This window comes from Watersipora subatra, chromosome 1 (genome assembly GCF_963576615.1).
Source record: "Watersipora subatra chromosome 1, tzWatSuba1.1, whole genome shotgun sequence".
Lineage (NCBI taxonomy): Eukaryota > Metazoa > Bryozoa > Gymnolaemata > Cheilostomatida > Watersiporidae > Watersipora > Watersipora subatra.
The window spans coordinates 5,160,388-5,177,830 of record NC_088708.1 but is presented as its reverse complement, the minus strand read 5'-3'; the positions used below and the strand labels follow the sequence as shown (position 1 = coordinate 5,177,830).

The following is a 17,443-nucleotide window of genomic DNA, read 5'->3' as shown; positions in this document are numbered from 1 at the left end:
CAATGTGTGCACAAGGCACTTGGGCAGCAAGGGATTGATATCAGTGAAGCCTACAAAAAAGTGATGAACACCCAAAATGATATGTCTCAGACCAGCTCTACTAAAACTCAATAATTCCACTTCTGTATTTATAGTAATATCTTTTGTAACAACAGATTCGCCAATATAATATGTATATAAACAAATAAAATGCTATGAAAATTTTTTCTCTCAAGTCGCTACACAAGTGTAGATACTTATTATGAATTTGAATTCAAGACTAAGCTCTGCGGATGTAGCTAGTTGATCTAAAGTTTGATCAATAAAGGCTGAGCAACAAGTTGTAGCCATTGCAGGCTTCGGCTTTCCCTCACTATTCATTACTTCTCTTCGATGCAGTCATTGACTAACCCGAGAAGACTTGCGTTTTCTAGGGCTGCTGCAACCCTTTCCTTGTCATTGATCTGCTTGTTTACTGCAACAATGTAACATGCTTTACTGGAGGATAAAAGATATAAAAGACACAAATATGGTTTACTAGTAGATACTGAACAAATTTATGCGTTTTAACAGAGGGCATCAAGTTTTGTAGATAGAAAAGCACTGGTAACTGACAGTTTGTTGCTGACTTTTTAGTTATGTTATGTGAATTATTATGAGAATCACAAGGCAAGTTTCATCAACTGTGTCTATAATTGTCTGCAATCCATCTGCACAATTTGTCGCGAGCCGCTGTGAAATGACACTTTAGTTTGTGATTTCACAAAGAGTGAGATTTTCGCAAACTAATATACCGAGTAATACCCTGTAATTGCTATTGGCTATTACTAAGGGTAACTTGCCCATTGCTAATTACTGATGGACACAAAATGAATTTCATGCTCACTTTTGTGCAATTTTTCCAGAGGATTCAAATGGTACAGCCATCCAGCTCAAGTGCCTTCAAAATGCTCATGCATCAAGCATAATGAACTGGAGAAATCATAGTTGTGTTTGTATCTATCACAGCCAATTAACCAGAGCACTTTTCTTTAATAATGAAAAGACATAAATGAAATGGTATAGTACAAGTTGACAAGAATGTAATGTAATTGCAAGTGTCACTTTAAAGCATGAAAAATAGTTAGTCAATATGCCACAACCCTTCAGACTACAAAAAAGACCTGAAACCATGTTGGTATCACGCCTACTATCTATCTGGAACTGTAGACCAGCGGCGATGATTGAGGTGGCCAAACTTTAAACTTTCATGATACCATGAGACATGCTAAGTAGTTGTTACCCTCTTCCTCAGTCGAATGAGTTCCCTGCTTTATCAAGATATTAATCTTTGCCCTATATGGCAGCGTCCTCTTTAACTTTTCCCTGATGCACAGACCTATTTGTGTTGCTAGACTGCAGTGCGGCACTGTAGGAGTGAATGTAACTGTAATAGGGACCAGAATTGTTATCAGAAATTTTTTTATAACAGTCACTTATATATATGCATGTATATATATATATATTTGTACGGCAAGACATTAATAAGTTTAAGAGCATGTATTTTCAAGTGACAGATACCACAGTTAGCAATTAATAGGAAGCTAAATTGGTGAGGTTCGCATGTGATGAAACCTACAAAACCAAAACTCGGGACCTTTTCTGAATGAAACCACAAGATATCCATTTCATATCAATGCTAAAAATAGATTCAAAAAGTGCTGCAAAAGGCCCTTTAACTGCATTGGTCTAATTTAAATAAAAATTTGTAGATGATTTGACCAGCACCTCTACCTGAAAATTCAAATATAATATAAGATATGACTTCTACTCTTGGCTAATTGAACTCCAACCTTGCCAAAAGCTTGATATGATAAACATAACCTCACGCAAAATTCTATTACCCCTTTACATACGAAAATTACCTGTGGTTTGAAGGTATGTATCAGAAAGCTTTTTGACAGAAACGCTGTCCTCTGTTAAAACATTCAACTCTTCCAATGTTGCAGCTTTCTCTGGATCCCTAATGTCCTTTATGATATCTGTACAGATTAAAATTAAAAATTATGCTTTTAAGATTATTAATTATTGTTAAAGATCATGCATAGGTAGCATGATCTTGACCTACCTATGTTGGTTCATACATACAAGTGCATAGGTGATACTGGGCAAATAATACTACGTGCATCAATTAAACCAAATTTAATCTTTGCTAAATTACACTAGTATTTACGTATTGCATTTGTTTCAACAAACAAAGATAAATTGGAAACTGCCAGCATACCCTCGAATGAAGCATGCTTTGCATATACCACACCAATGATATACAGCCCCACACTGGGGGCTGTATATATCATTGACCACCCTAACATTGTGTAAATGTTTTAAACATACCGATAGGTTTAGATCTTGAAAATTTTCAAAAGCATTATTTTTTAAATGTTTTTTCTTGTAACAGTCATTAATATAACAAGGACATTTTTGAAGTCAAGGTTAAACATACCAAATATATCAAGTGCAATTTCTTCCTCTGGTTTATCGTCTATAGGTCGGAAGTCTTTAAATTTAGCCATTCAACCTAAAAAATATACTGCATGTTAGTCTGCATAATGATAAAACGCCATATACAAAGAGTACATACTGAAGAAATACAATTTACAGAACTGTTCACAAAACTGCTCTAAAAATTATTGGTAATGGTATTTGAGCTATGCTGCATTTATATTATTACCAACTCGCTTGAACCGTCTATTTAGAATGATCTCAGTTTTAAGATGAGCATTGCCCAAAGATCATTAAAATGAAAAAAGTTATTCTTCAAAGTTAACAAACTCTATGAAACACTCACTTCCTGCAACTAAAACATGTTTAAGCATATAGAAAACAATGATATTCTATTCGTGTAGAATAGAGCTTGTTAATCTGCTAAAACAAAAAAGCTATAAGTACTGACAACTATGTAGAATACGCAACACAAGTATGATCACTGGTATTCTAAATTTGATCTGTAGAAGTACTTGGTACGTATACGTTCGAAAGAGCAACGAAAACCAACCCGAAAGTGACAAAAACAAGAGAAACCAGCAGACGAAAAGTAAACTTAAATATTATTAATAGCTTCATTTATATAGATAAATTCTAAATATTGATGCCAACCTAGCCCTGTGTATGAATTCCGTGCAAAATGCGATACAACCCATAACAGTCTGTACCGCACACTTATTACATAGCTGAAGACCAGCTTATAGTTTTGGCGCAAATGTGAGGAATGCACATTTTGTAGAGGCACGTTCGTGTATTACAGTTTTATTGCCTGCATCGTTCGAATTTAAGAAATTACAAATGATCAACTATAGAAAAAAAAACGCAAGCTACATATCAAAGACCGCTGCGCATCTGACATTTGCGATTTGCCAGTGAAACGTTTATATTCTCTATTTTTCTTCCGCAGTGCCTAATCATTCACTTCTTTGTAATTCTTTTTAGACACATTGTAAGTATATTTCAGAGTAATAGTGAGTAAGTATTAGTGAGTAAGAAAATGATAAAAGTTAAAATTGATGAAAATTTCTAAAAAAGCATTAGAAAGAAATGAATGAAGAGGCAATTCAGAAGGAAAATAAAAAATATAACATATTCACTGGCAAATGGCGCACCAGTCTTTGATAACATGTAGTTTGAAGAAAGGATGAGAGATCAAATTATACACATCGACATGGGTGCACTCAGAGCCGTATAGTTTCACATAGTTTTTGTGAAACTATACTACACTGGGTGCACTTTATTACCGAAACGTATACCGCTGCTCTGATGTTTAGATACTCGGACTACAGAGGTCGATTCAAATGTAGACAATTACATGTATAATAAAATAAATAAAATTTAATCTAACAACGCTAACTTTTTTGATTATGTGTGAATAGTTAAGATAACTTACTGAAATACAGACCGATCAAACTGGATAACTCATAAAACTGTGTTGTATCATCTAATCATAATCGCTGATAATGAAGTGCAAGCTAGAAAGTGGAAACACGATTGGGATTGAGAGAGCGACAAACAGCATGGTGCCCTTCTGATTTGTATTCTACTCGGGGAAAAGTAATGCAATAAAACATAGGCCACACTAACATGTTTTACATTACAACATTTATGTATGTACTTGTGTATTTTTTGTAACATGTGTTCAGACCTGCCAACCCAAGCGTGGGGCAATGCGTGCGATTTAATTTTGGGGCAATTGATGTATCAATGATAGCATATATAAAATTTTGGAAATTGGGGCAAAAATCTCACGCAATTCTCACGCATTTTCATTTTTTCTTTGGGGTGATTGCGTGAGTCTCACGCCCAATGCGTGAGAGTTGGCAGGTATGCATGTGTTTCCACTGTGCTCTTCATGAGTATCTGGTATCTAAATAGATTCTTCCGGGTATATAGCTAGAAAAACGGAAGAGGATTTCTCCCATAAATTCTATACATTCAGACTGTACACTGTACTGTCGCGGTCAAGTTGGGCTTATTGCTAGCTAGATAGGGATGGTGTTAATAAGTAGGGAGTAGTAAACAATGCATCTGGTTTATTAGCAAAGTTAGCCGAGACGCGATAGTTCAAGTGTTTTTGCACAAGTCTAGTTGAGTAGCGTTGGAGCTAGGATTTATAGAACCGACTCACTGCTTACTTAGGTATGAGGTGGATAGACTGGAAAAAGACTGAGCAAGATAGTATAATTGCCAGCTGTTGTTGCTGTGAAACGTATGGTACCAAACTACAGATAAGAGCATAAGCAATTTGCTTTACTTCATGGTGACCTTGTACTAAATATTACAGATTGGCTGAACTATAGCACTGCAACTATTGCACCTGATAAATGCTAATAAACCTGATACAAGGAATGAGAGAGCAGTTCTCTATAGTATGTCCATTACTTTAATGTGCCTTTCTCATGCTGTTATATCTGTTACAGTGCTACAGCGTGAAATATTTTTGAAACTGGCTAATATTTTGGTTGTTGCACAAGTCTGCTGCCTTTTCGATCTGAAACAACACGAATTTTGTGTATGTTATGGCAGATTTATCATTTTTACAAGTTGTAAAATGTTGGCATGGTTATTAGTCTTTTTTGCTGTAATTCTAAAATCTTAGGTTTTATATCCTGATAGATATGCTTCACTTTATTCAAATTTGCACATTGTCAAACTTGCCAATGCTCATCTTAATGTGGCGATGTTCCCTTTTTCTTTATCGCCAAGGTGAAATTTCAAGTGAAGTCATGGGGGGAAGTTGTACAAAAGTACTTTTTCATTTTCTGGTTAGTTAACTTTTACCTTGATGTTATAGGAAAAATGAAGCTGCATTTTTTACATAGTCATTATGACACATGGCTTGGTGCTAATCTTTGTGAAGCATGTTTCAGACTGATCAAGCAGTTTGCTAAAAGTATTGTGAAAAACGTTGCAGCCAACCAGTCTCCGATTGATGGAATAGAATAATTTTCTGCAAACAGCTTTGTACTAGATGGAGCGGTTATGCTGTTTCACTGGTGTCTAAATAATGTTATCCAGTTGGAAGGGTGTATGAGCGCAAATCTTTGCTCTGTTTAAGCACATCAATTACATAAATACTTTTATCATATATTTCAGTACATCAGAGTCTTGGCTTTTGAGTGAGCCTATATTTAATACACAAAGAATAATAGAATTATGGAAAACAGGGTGTCAAAAGTATGTCCTGCGATAAAAAAACACTTGATTGTGGTTCCCACAATTTGATATCATAATTATCATTTAGCCTTAGGTCGTCAATTCCTTTCGCTGCCATTGAGGCTGCGCTTTTCTGTGATAATCGGTGCTCTTAAACCCAGAGAGCGCTAATAATAAACTAGCGTTCTAAATAATCAACAATGTCTAGGGATCGTGCTAACGCCCGACCAATGCAAACACATGTTCTGGGTTAATAGATTTCGGGTGATTGTTAGAGTTTACTTTTTTCATCCTTCCATTCATTTTAAATATTTATAGTAATTATAATCACATCGTTTTATATGATGACATTGTTTGTCCCATACAGAAATGATTAATAACTTGATTAATAACTAATTAGCAATTAAATATTAAAAAGAAAAAAATATGAAAGTAAGATCACACAACACCAAATATAAAAATTTTGATGTCACAGTTTCCGAGCCTACGCCATTAAACATTTCTGCGGTAGACCTCTGGAGAAATCCCATAAACACCAACCGATGTCTGTCTCACCATGACAAACAATGGCTCATTTAAAAGCCAAGCTATTGAAGAACCTGAATAAGCTGAAACAGTAATTATGTAATTGATGTGCTTTAAACAATTGTCATGCATACCTATTTATGCTATTCATGTTAGTTTTTAACCCTCATAGTCCAACCCTTGAATGCACAAGCTCTTCACTTAAGCTGAAGATAGCAAGGCTAAAAGAAACTGACTCACAGACTATGCATAAGTCCTATCCTTAGGTGATTGGGAGTACTCTATCTAGTGTTGGTTATAGCGTATGATAGGATTTTATCATGAAAGACTAAAGTTTGAAATGAACTTGGTAGAGAAGGCCAGGTAGACGCGGGTTATCCTTTCAGAAAAAGCAACCTGATAAGACCAAACTCAGTATAAGCCAAGATAGGTCGCATATCCTTGTAATTCATTAAATTATGTTTTGTTGAACTCTTTGCTCCTGCTACTTGAGCATTTTAGTTGTATGCTTTCAAGAAGCTTGCATTTAATGCAAGTCTCATTCGAAACCATGCGGTAAGAGGTTAAACTAATATCAAGTTTATCATAGGATGCTGATGTCATTTGATAAGTTTTTTTAAAAAGGTTTAAAAATGTTTTTCTTTTAGGCTTTAAATATGGAAGTATTTGTCCAAGAACTTACGTTGGCCAAGCCAGTGGAAACTAAGTCAGAAATGCTAGAAATAGCGAAACTAAAGGATGAAATTACACAGCTAATTGATGAAATGAAACCAATGGTGCAAGGTTAGTTTGCTCTTTCATTCCAATCACTAGAGTAGTATCAGTATGAAGCTAGATACAATTTGTAATTTCAATTTGGCTTTATTATACATGTGGTCCAATTGAACATTTTTGATTGCTTAGTTGACACACTATCACCCTTTTTATAAAGGCTTGTTTTTCTCTAAATGTAGACATGACGAAAAATGTCAAAAGAGTGCGCTGCACACAAACACAGCTGGGTAACCAACTAGATCGTCTACATTTAACATCACAACAAAAAGTCTTCTCTACAGACCTGACTAATCTTGAGTAAGTAAACATTCATTGTATCATTCAAGGATATTTTAGTGAGAGTGGAGTCTAGCAGTTAATTTTCTTCAGTTATATTCTGGACATACCTTCACGATGGAACATACATCATCATATTGCAGTGTGTCAGAATAAGTTTTACAAATTTACTTCTTAATTTTTGTACATAAAACCAAAAATGTTGTTGACATCCCATCGAAGTGAATGCTAATATGTAGTGTATTACACTTTTCTGATGCACTTGTCCCCCACTTGTCATCTTTAGTTATTGTGGTTTGCCAATCCACAGCCCCTATCACTATTCATTTTAATCTAGAAGCGCCAGTAGTAATTCAAGTATGATGTGTAACACTACATGATGGGGATGATGAGATTGCCAAAATTTTACAACACTGCCATAATTTTTATAAATAATTTACAGAAAAAAAGCTTGTCATAACATAAAACTAAATACTTCAAAGTTTTTTAGTGCATCATGGCAACACTTCGTGGTTCGTTTTGTGGGTTTTGCAGATATCTGAAGTGCTCGAGATGACTGCTAGCTGGTTTGATGGTTTAGAATGCGGTGTTGTAGTGGATAGTGCAATATTGTTTCTACAATTGGCATTGAATATGATTTTTGTTGTGTTGTAGAATAAAGGTAAAACTTTTGTCTAGGGCTACAGGTGTCAAATTTCATAGTGCCAATTCAGGAGGTAAGTGTGTCACAAGTTTTGATTGTGCCATTATGAATTAACAAAGCTGTAAGCCATATCCTTCAAATTATATATATGTAATAAGTTCATTTATGATTTTAGGGCATTTCATTCTATTATATACATAGAATGCAATTTGCATGTTTTTAGTCAAAACATTAAATTGTGGTTTTGTTTATCCTGTTAGTCAAATTCAGTGTAGCTTGTATAAAAACTAAAAGTTTACCACGTAAAAATTGTGCCATCTTTCATAATTACATACAATATTATTCAGGTTGATAGGGTTGTTTTTGTACCAAATCACCTTTGAATAATCAGACTACCCTCTAATATATTTCGTGTGATTTCGTGGAGTCTGTCTCAAATTCTCCTTTACCATGTATCGTACACAAATATTTGCAGTATTATATTATTCTAATGAAAAAACAGCTGTTTCATCCCATAGAAATTGGAGGTCATCAAGTTTTAATAGCAGCTGGGCTACCAAGTCACCATTTAGCTCACTGCTCTGATTTGACTCATATTACTGGTTAATCAATGTCTCAGCACAATCATTTCTTCTTATACGAACAGTGCTAGTATTTATACTTCTGCTGGTGACTCGCAACTTAGTTTAATGCAAATGTAAAACAATACACAAATCTTATATTATATTCTTTTAAATTGTTCATCAATCATTTTATTACCGAGCTGCACAAAGAATCTATAGCTATTACAATGAGATCTAAACTTTCAGTCTTTCCATGAACAACCATCATGTCTATTCAATTTCTTTAGAAGTCTGTTTCTGAGGTTTTCAGCGTTCTGCTGGCGAGTAACTCTTGAAAATTGCTATTCAACTATTTGATAATATGAGTTGAGCGTGGCATCTGTCTGCCGTATCAGGTTTGTACACTCAAAATCAACGTAACGTTGTAACGTTACATAAATCAAATCTCTCTTCTAAATAAGAGCAAGAGTTATGAAACTTATTTCTAGGCATTCAAGATGAAGAGTTTAGTGTTGACTGCTATCACTACATCTAAATAAATAATGACTAAATTAGATCAACATGAATATATGCATAGCAATTTCTTGCAGTCTTAGTTCACTGCTTGCATTCCTGTCTCATCTGTCCGATACAAGGCTCCCCAATTATGGCTATTGTTTCAGTGCTAATGCACAAGGCAAAGGTGTGCAGCTTCACAATCCCAAAGACACAGTCAAAGCAAGTGACAATAGATTCTATGTGGAAGTACTTGGAGAAACCTTAGTCATGTTAAGACTAGATATTGCATGTAATCCCTTCTATATTTTCCAGACCCAAATAGTGTGCCATTCATTTACTTTTTTATCTACATTAGATAGTGAATTTTATGCTCTTGTAAAACATCTATTAACTTATAATTTCAGTATATTATTAAAAATATATTTTATGTAACATGCTGTATAATACATATAAATATATAGAAAAATGATTATATGATGACATGGTCTCCTTGTTTGGTAAACAACTCGTAAATTCGACGCGATGTCTCTTTGCCAACTCTTCTAGTAGTCTGTACAACACCACCACCTCTTCGTATCTGTAAGGCACAAAGTCCTTACAACTACTACCCAATTTAATTTAAAGGGAAGAGGCATATGCAAAGCAAATACTGTGGTAGTCATTTGTTACTTACACGAATATCTTGTAACAATAGCTCAGCCTCCTCAGCACTTGAACAACTTTTATATGCCTAAAAATAGTACAGAACGATGATTAGTGCCACTTTTAGGACATTGTTTGACTATTTTTGTTACGATTCATGCAAGTACTCACCTGGTAAAGCATGTAAGGAGAAGGCCATTCTGTGATGATACTGCTTGATACATCGGATGATATATTCCTAGACTCTTGCAGCATCCGCTGCCACACTTTCAGACAACCTTCGCTGTTCTTTCCTATCCTTAGCCCAGTTGTTTTCACTGACAAGGCTTGTTTTTCATATTTGCCCCTTCTAAAATTTATGAAAGATAAAAAATTTTATTTTAATATACCACATGTAAAAGGAAACAACTTGTTTTAGAACAAAATTTTCTATTTTCTGCCGTTTTCTGAGATACATTGGTTAGCTGCAAATGGCTAGATTTTTAAGTCTATAATTATAATCTGGTAGAATACACAGATGTAATACAAGTCACTTTATCAGCCTAAAATCAATGTGGATCAGACTGTCACAATGGCATGAATAGATATCACAATTTACTTTCGTACAGGGTTTGAAATAAAATCTTTATATGTTTCGTGCCGAGTTTGATAATAAAATTTATGGTGAGTACTACCTAACCATTTTGAAAATGAGAACAATCATTTTTAGTTATTTAAGTTTGCGTTAAGTTGTTAACTTTTTATTCTAATCTCAGTAAAAATATTGCAATATTTGTAGCAAGTATTTACTGAAGCTAGATGTATGTCATTATTGTAAGAACTTTAAATACGTTTTTTTATCTGAATAAACTAGCCATTGGAGAGAGCAAATCTTCAGCTGTATGTTAATCACAAAAATAACTGCCTTACAACCCAAAGAGCAACAGCATGCATCTCTTTTTCCTCACATGGAGCGGATCCATTAGTTGGACGCACGATCAGGGCAATCCAGCTGATAGCCGCAATATGAAGCGCTACATCAAGCCTTCATCTCACATGCAGCTCTCATGAGAGTGTTTCAATCAACTGTCAATGTAACATGGAAAGCCTACCTTCAGAGTTTGGAGCAATGCATATAATCACAATCACCTACTTTACTGGAACTTCAGCAATAGCTTTGTTTAAGCGCAGCAGTGTTTTGGCTACTCGCTCTTCTGTTTCAAGATTGATCACGGCTGTATCTGAAGTTATTTGCAGGGCAGTCACTGCCTAAAAGCCGACGAACAATTAATCTCGACTGACAGCAGCAGTACAGGAAAGAATAATGCGGATTTGCAAAAACCTTACGTTGTGTATAAAATGTGTACCAAACATAAAATAGTTTGTGTAACACTTACCTCTTCATATTGCAGGCGAGTGACAACTTTCATAGTTTTGTTTTTCCTAGAATGATGTTGAGTTCCGAGAATATTGTCCTTGTGCACCCTGTTGCTCTGAGTCTTTAGCGATCTATGACCACGTAAATTGTTTCTTACACCCATTTATATCATTAAAAGCTCAATACTACTCCATGCTATGTCGAATACTGACAGCTGACTAGCTGTTCAGTTATATGGAAGGGATATAAATGAAAATAAGGTTCAGCTAGAGAGCACAAGAATATGAAGATAAACACATAATGCTACTAGTTTTTGTCATTTTATATATGAGGTAAATTCCTACAAACATGTTAAGGTAATGAGGTGATGAGGGTGTTCTGTGAAGAATATATTGAAAGCTTAAAAACAGAATGTTGATATTTCAGCAATCAGCTCTATTACCAGAAGTGTAGTTATAATGATCTCTACATATACAACCTATTACTTGAATTGTAGGCATCAACAATATTAACGCTAACAACATTCTTAGACATCTGTAGCAAAATTAATCAATTTTAAAATTAAAGTATTACCCAGTTTTCACAAAAGAATTGTGCCGTTTGTCAACCGCGTCAGTAATAAAGCATAAAGTGACCAATAAAGCTAACGTTAATACTAAAGTGAGAAAATGGAGCAGCAATTAGATTTTAATAAAGTTAATTTATATAACCACAAATTACGGTCTTTTCATTGTCTTTCCCTTATATTGATTTACCGTATATACAGGAGCAAACTCGAGAAGGCTACCAGACTAATATAAGTCAACAGTTATTTGTGGTTCGTGGAATGATTAACATAAAGATAGTTGCCTTCCTTGACTCGGGAAGACAACTCCATAAGATTGTTAATGGATGTAGAAAGCCTTGCTTTGAATTGATGATCAGGTTGAAAAACAGGCTATCAGGCAATTAATTTACAATTCAAGTCATAGAAAAGTTCCTGGCTGAATTACAAATCAAATATCTCTGCGTTAAAATATTTGAAAAATTATGGTAATTACATTTGGATAAAATATAAAGCATTATTTACAATTTTACTTACCTAAAGTATTTTTCACAGCCAACCACAATTATAGAGGGTTTAGATTGACACGCTTTCCTCAAGTTGTCAACATAACTCCCCAGAGAAACCGAAGTGTCATTAGTACACTATAAAATGTTTGTCAAGCATATTAAATTGTTAAAGACATCACTTTGGACAGTTCAACATCTCAAGTTATATAGTTGAAATTACACAAGAATAAATATTACCATAGAAATTGACGAATACCCCAAACAACAATCATATTTCATATAGAAATAAAATTATGTTGAAATTGAAATATTTCATTACGTGTATAACGATTCTATTTAGTATCAAATTTGTATTGATGTTGTGTAAAAAAATATCAAGAAAGCTTTTCTTATTTCAGGAAAGCCAGCTCTGTCCACTACGAATTCAGAAATTGTTGAACAGATAGTCCTAAAATAACAAACAGAATTACTCACAGGTTCAACCAATTGAACCATATCAGTCATTGGCAATACCACAGCCATGTTATCTTCCAGATGATAACTAGTAGTACTAGTTTCTGAAGAAACGTGCTTCCTTTTGAACAAGATAACATTTTTGGCTGGAGTATCAGTGTAGGTGAGCGGTACAGAATTAGCCAAGCACATGGCACTGATACAGACGCCCAGTGTTGTGTTCTCTACATTCTTATCCACCTCCAACAGCATGTGCTTCAAATATAAATGCACCAAATAGCAGTTTGATTCAGAACTTGTGACAACAAGATTATAGGTTTAACAAAAGTACCGATTTGTGAAAACATGATCTTCACATTTAGCCCCTACTTCTGACAGAGCATTGCTATTACGCCTCTTGAACTCAAATCATTTAGCGCGCAGCAGAACAAACAAGAAAGACTAGTTATAACAGCACACAAAAAACATCGCAACGCTGTATTAGGTGTGAAATTTTGAGTAACTCATAACCACTGATATACCCGATGGCATTCTCCTGGCTGTGCCGCTCTTCTGGCCTCTCTTTCTGCAACTTTCATGGCTATCGCTCGTTTCTTCTCCAACTCTTTTCTTTCTTTCTCTTCACGTTTTTTTTGTTGGATTAACACTTTTTCTTCTTTACCATTTGTTCGTTTAGCAACTTTTTCTGTAGCTAGTGAACTTGGTGGCCGTTTCTTCTAAAATAAGAGTTGCCTATGTATGGCAAGTGGTCAATGCGTGAATGCAGTACCTCAGGTCAATAGTATTTAGATGATATACGAGCACCTTAATCTGGGTGAACTCCACATCTTCCTTACATATACTTGTCAGGTTATTAACCTGTACATGCTGCGAAGATTGATTAAAGAATTCTTGATCTGTTTGTTGGTTGGCAAAATCAGCTGCTTGAAAGTCAGAATTATGATTGGTCAAAGGACCCATATCCGCATTTATATCTGGCAAGGATTCTAAGTCACTTGAACAACTGTATCTCTCCGTTGACCCACTATACTCCTCAGTTTTCTCACTGTCATAGTTAGGAAATATTATGGGTTTCAATGTTTTAACATCAGTTTTAGTTTCCTCAAGCATCAGCTCTTCATCGTCACTGCTTGAGAGCTCTATGGTCTCACTAGGCATGGATGGAAGCGATTCCAATTTCTGTTTGGTCACTGTAGGAGTTACACTAGTAGGAGAACTGTTTTTTGATGCAGGAAATAATGGAATGTCATCATCGCTGTCATCCAGCAAATCAATGCATTCCATTACTAGTTTCCTAAAAAAAAAATAAGAAAGGTGTTTAAACGAGTACAGGAAAATAAATATATTTGTGTCTCATTTAATTAATGACAACTTCAAATATTCGAGGGTTACCTTGCTTGAAAAAATTTGTGATGTTATGAACTATAATTGGTCAAACCTTTGCTCAAGCTTATTTAGTGGCTGAACTGATAAAAACTTTGTGCTTTTACATATTGACATGACAAGTAACTTAGCACAACCCCTAAAAGTAACCAAATTAATCTAGTATTTAAAAAAGTAAGACTAGCAACATTGGTTGTCGGAGAAAATCCAAAACTTATTGGTAAATCCTTCCTATCTGGTTTATTTTCTTTCTCCTGCAAAGTTTGCTTTGCATACACATATCATATATATAGTATTTATGCAAAGCAAACTTATACAACATATACATAATATATATAAAAGTATATATATTATATTTTTATATATTATATAATTATACTAAATTTTTTATATATACTATAATATGTAAAGAGCATTTAGCTGTTAGTCAATCGCTACAAATTTGTTTCAAGCAGGTATAGGTCTGCTTTCATCCTAATATGATGAAAGCATCCATCTTTCTCAAGTTATATTATAACTTGAGAAAGATGGAATTGAAGATGGGTCATTTGGTCTCCAAATATGCTTGCTATGTTTGGTTTTCTTTCTGCTTATCTTTTTTTTCCAAACATACTTGTTAAATTTGATCTGGTGTCTTTTACTTACATAGCTGAATGGTGTTTGTAGTTGTTGTACCAAGCCTTAAAGTCAGTCGCACAAAGTCCTACATATTTTTCATCCGTGTGTTGTCTGTTCTAGTCACAGTTGCTTGATACACTATGCTCTTAGTCTTGCAATCACCATCAAATGAACAGTCATTTTTTTGTCTGCAAGTTATAGCGGTTGTAATCGTATGGTTTTGTGGCTTTTTGATAATGGTTTTAGTGTGTGCATCAAGCAAAGCCTTCGGGTTTTGCATTCAAGAATAGCAGTCAGGAAGGTGTGTGTGTGTGTGGTGTAGTAAATATGTAGTGGAGCTTACGGGACCAGTGAATTTTTTTCTACGAATTGATATTAATAATGACTAGATAACGTTGACTATACATGGGTTTTGTAGGGATGCAGTTGGTTTCGCTATATATTCAAACGTATTCTTTTCAAAGAAGCGGCTTGCTTTTTTTATCTAGTAACTAGTTTCTGGTGTGCGTAGCAACTGAGAACTTTGCTGATACAAAGGCCTCGATGAAATAAGTTAACTCGACGACCAACAACCACTAACAACTAGACTAGCAGAATCATGGTCGGTACTCAAATATTTACACAGCTTTTAAAAGAAACTCATATGACAAATTTTTAATTATCATTATTTGAGACCTTTGAGACATTTATAATAATGTATTTGTAGCTAGATTTAAACTTTTATTCTAGCAACCATGAGCAAATACAAAATAAAATATATGCCAATACAGGTAGGGCTAGACATTTATCGCAATAGTCGATGTCAATATGAGAGACAGAGGCAGGCATATTTTTTATATTTTTACCGCGATCATTCTTCGTCGATTTTAATCTTCAAATATCTTGACAGTGAGAGCGCTTAAAACATTAACAACATCTCAAATAATAGAAAAAGATTGATACTTTCTGTTAAAACCAAATAAAATTTGGCGCAATCACATCTTTTAACACACAATTAGAAATTCAGGAATGTGCATCATATGCATTAAAGACGATTAACCTTAATGTACGTTCATGGACTGTTTTCATGAAAGCAGTCTAGCAACTTGTGTTAAGAATCTACACATATACTGCAAGCTACCTGGTTGAAAGTGAAAAAAGTTCCAGACAATGCCAGGCTTAATGCTGGCGTAGAAATAATTATTTAAAGTCTACAAAGATATCATTAAACCAACCTTACATAAATGCTGCAAAACTGCCGCTGCGTTTTTGGAATTGATCAGAACAGCTACTCAAAAATGACTAAGATCAACGCTAAGAACTCATCAACTTCTGTTCTTCCATAATAAATAAAACTTATATGCCGATATAACTATTTGAAAATCACAAAACTCATAACAAGGAGCACTATAATATAAAAAAGCATGAGAAAAAAAAAATTAACAGAAAAAAATAAAAACACGACTCGAGTATTATACACTAATTAGTGCAAATCCATGAAAATACAACATTAACCAATCTTATGCGTATTCAACATACTCGGACTTGGCTACTGTAATTTATACTAATCCAAACATAATTTCACTTATGGTAGTGTTTAGCCTAACAAGAAAAAGAAGGCAGGACCAGTCATAGACTATAGTCATGAGTTCAATCAATAGCGTAATCAATCGTACATAGCAATATTCTGGTAGTTATGTGTATGCCAAAAACACTGAAAAATTGATAAAATACTATGGCAATGTTTGTTAGCTAGACTTTCAAAATATTCATTTTTTAATTTCATGTAGCTGTCTGCAGAGATTTCATTTCAATCATAAGCTCTATGTGATAACATGTATGTTTATCGAATTAAATCTCGCTTCAAGGTCATCACAAAAATGTTTGCTAATGTTTTGTCACTTGATAAGCCTAAGCATTGTAGAACTGGTCATTATATAGATGACATACTGGTCAATGAATCAGTGGTATCTATGTCATGAATAAAGAACCATTTGCAAAGTTACGGCTTGATATCGAAAGAGTCTAAGAGACTAACCAACTCAGCAAGAGTTACGAGTCTGCGAGACAAAAAATTCACATCTGGTTTCCATGACTGGCATGGAACTAGCGAGCAACCTAAATTGCAGCTAAAGTCACCAAAAGCAAGTTACCCTAGGACACTTATATTTCGCGAATATTTAGTTTCGTGAGTAGCACACAGAGTAAAATTTCATTGCAACTTAATTTCGCGGCTCTGATGAGTGCGAAAATATAGTGATGTGAAAATAAATGCAGTGGAAAAAACATTACATTCCTCAGGTCCAGTTCACTAATAAGAAAAAAATCCAATTTGAGAATAGTTCGTATTTGTAAACCACAGGTTGAAATGTGTGGGTGAGATCGACAATTCAATTTGATCACTTGCTGCCATTTGTTTCTTAGACTATCAATGACGTCTAGGTCCCTCCCGCCGTGTTTTTCACACTAAAATCCCAAGAAGAAGAAAAGAGATAGGTAACAACCAACTTCACAACCTAAACTGTATAACCCTTACGCTGCCATAAACACATTTATGCGTTTTCTAGGGACCACTGCCATAAACACATTTTTGGACTTTCTCAGCAATTGTGCGGTAACCTGATTTTATTATTTGTTGACCACATAACCCACGGTCTTTAAGAGTTTTATGAAATTGACTGTGTTGTCCGAAGATTTCTCTATAAAATCAGCCTAAAACAACGAAGCAATTTTAAACTTTTGTTTGAGAATTTCTAATCTAGAAACGAACATTTTTCTGTGAGTTCATTAACTACCCCGCGCGAGTCATAAAACAGGTAATTAGTTGTTGATGACTTAATAGCCAATTTAGATTTTTTATACAGATAATTAAAGTAGAACTTGAAAAAATACTGTATACATATCATGAAGCTATATCGGCAATTTCGGTAAAATGGCTGGCACTAGGCCGGTAACGAATTTGTACATGGTTGGCAGTGAAAGAGATAATGTGGTTGGACCTGATGAGGGTTGATATTG

At 34.6% G+C, this 17,443-nt stretch overlaps 3 protein-coding genes across 6 annotated transcripts; 1 reads left to right on the top strand and 2 right to left on the bottom strand.

The window, feature by feature from the left end:
- Positions 1 to 107: 107 nt before the first annotated feature.
- On the bottom strand, positions 108 to 3,219 carry LOC137385960 (cytosolic iron-sulfur assembly component 2A-like). Of its 2 annotated transcripts, XR_010977811.1 has the most exons (6): positions 3,115 to 3,219; positions 2,462 to 2,536; positions 1,884 to 2,000; positions 1,262 to 1,405; positions 866 to 1,008; positions 108 to 454 (listed from the first exon to the last, which is right to left on the bottom strand). XR_010977811.1 is itself a non-coding variant. In XM_068072591.1 (5 exons), exons 2-5 carry the CDS (start codon positions 2,529 to 2,531, stop codon positions 360 to 362), a joined length of 426 nt encoding a protein of 141 aa, XP_067928692.1. In that variant the 5' UTR covers positions 2,532 to 2,536; positions 3,115 to 3,219; the 3' UTR covers positions 108 to 359. The 2 variants fall into 2 exon arrangements, 1 of the variants encoding a protein (XP_067928692.1); XM_068072591.1 differs by lacking the exon at positions 866 to 1,008.
- A 597-nt stretch (positions 3,220 to 3,816) lies between these two features.
- On the top strand, positions 3,817 to 9,388 carry LOC137403697 (uncharacterized). Its single transcript, XM_068089708.1, has 5 exons — positions 3,817 to 4,025; positions 6,834 to 6,969; positions 7,140 to 7,257; positions 7,891 to 7,952; positions 9,105 to 9,388. Exons 1-5 carry the CDS (start codon positions 3,966 to 3,968, stop codon positions 9,203 to 9,205), a joined length of 477 nt encoding a protein of 158 aa, XP_067945809.1. The 5' UTR covers positions 3,817 to 3,965; the 3' UTR covers positions 9,206 to 9,388.
- Positions 9,376 to 13,734, bottom strand: LOC137403678 (crossover junction endonuclease EME1-like). 3 transcript variants are annotated; one of them, XM_068089697.1, is made up of 9 exons: positions 13,250 to 13,734; positions 12,967 to 13,161; positions 12,455 to 12,700; positions 12,021 to 12,127; positions 10,959 to 11,070; positions 10,715 to 10,830; positions 9,754 to 9,931; positions 9,614 to 9,670; positions 9,376 to 9,517 (listed from the first exon to the last, which is right to left on the bottom strand). In XM_068089697.1, the coding sequence occupies exons 1-9, from the start codon at positions 13,727 to 13,729 to the stop codon at positions 9,410 to 9,412; spliced, it is 1,599 nt and encodes a 532-aa protein (XP_067945798.1). In that variant the 5' UTR covers positions 13,730 to 13,734; the 3' UTR covers positions 9,376 to 9,409. The 3 variants fall into 3 exon arrangements, with proteins under 3 accessions (XP_067945798.1, XP_067945782.1, XP_067945789.1); XM_068089681.1 differs by having other exon boundaries at positions 12,467 to 12,700; XM_068089688.1 differs by having other exon boundaries at positions 12,467 to 12,700; positions 12,967 to 13,158.
- Positions 13,735 to 17,443: the final 3,709 nt, after the last annotated feature.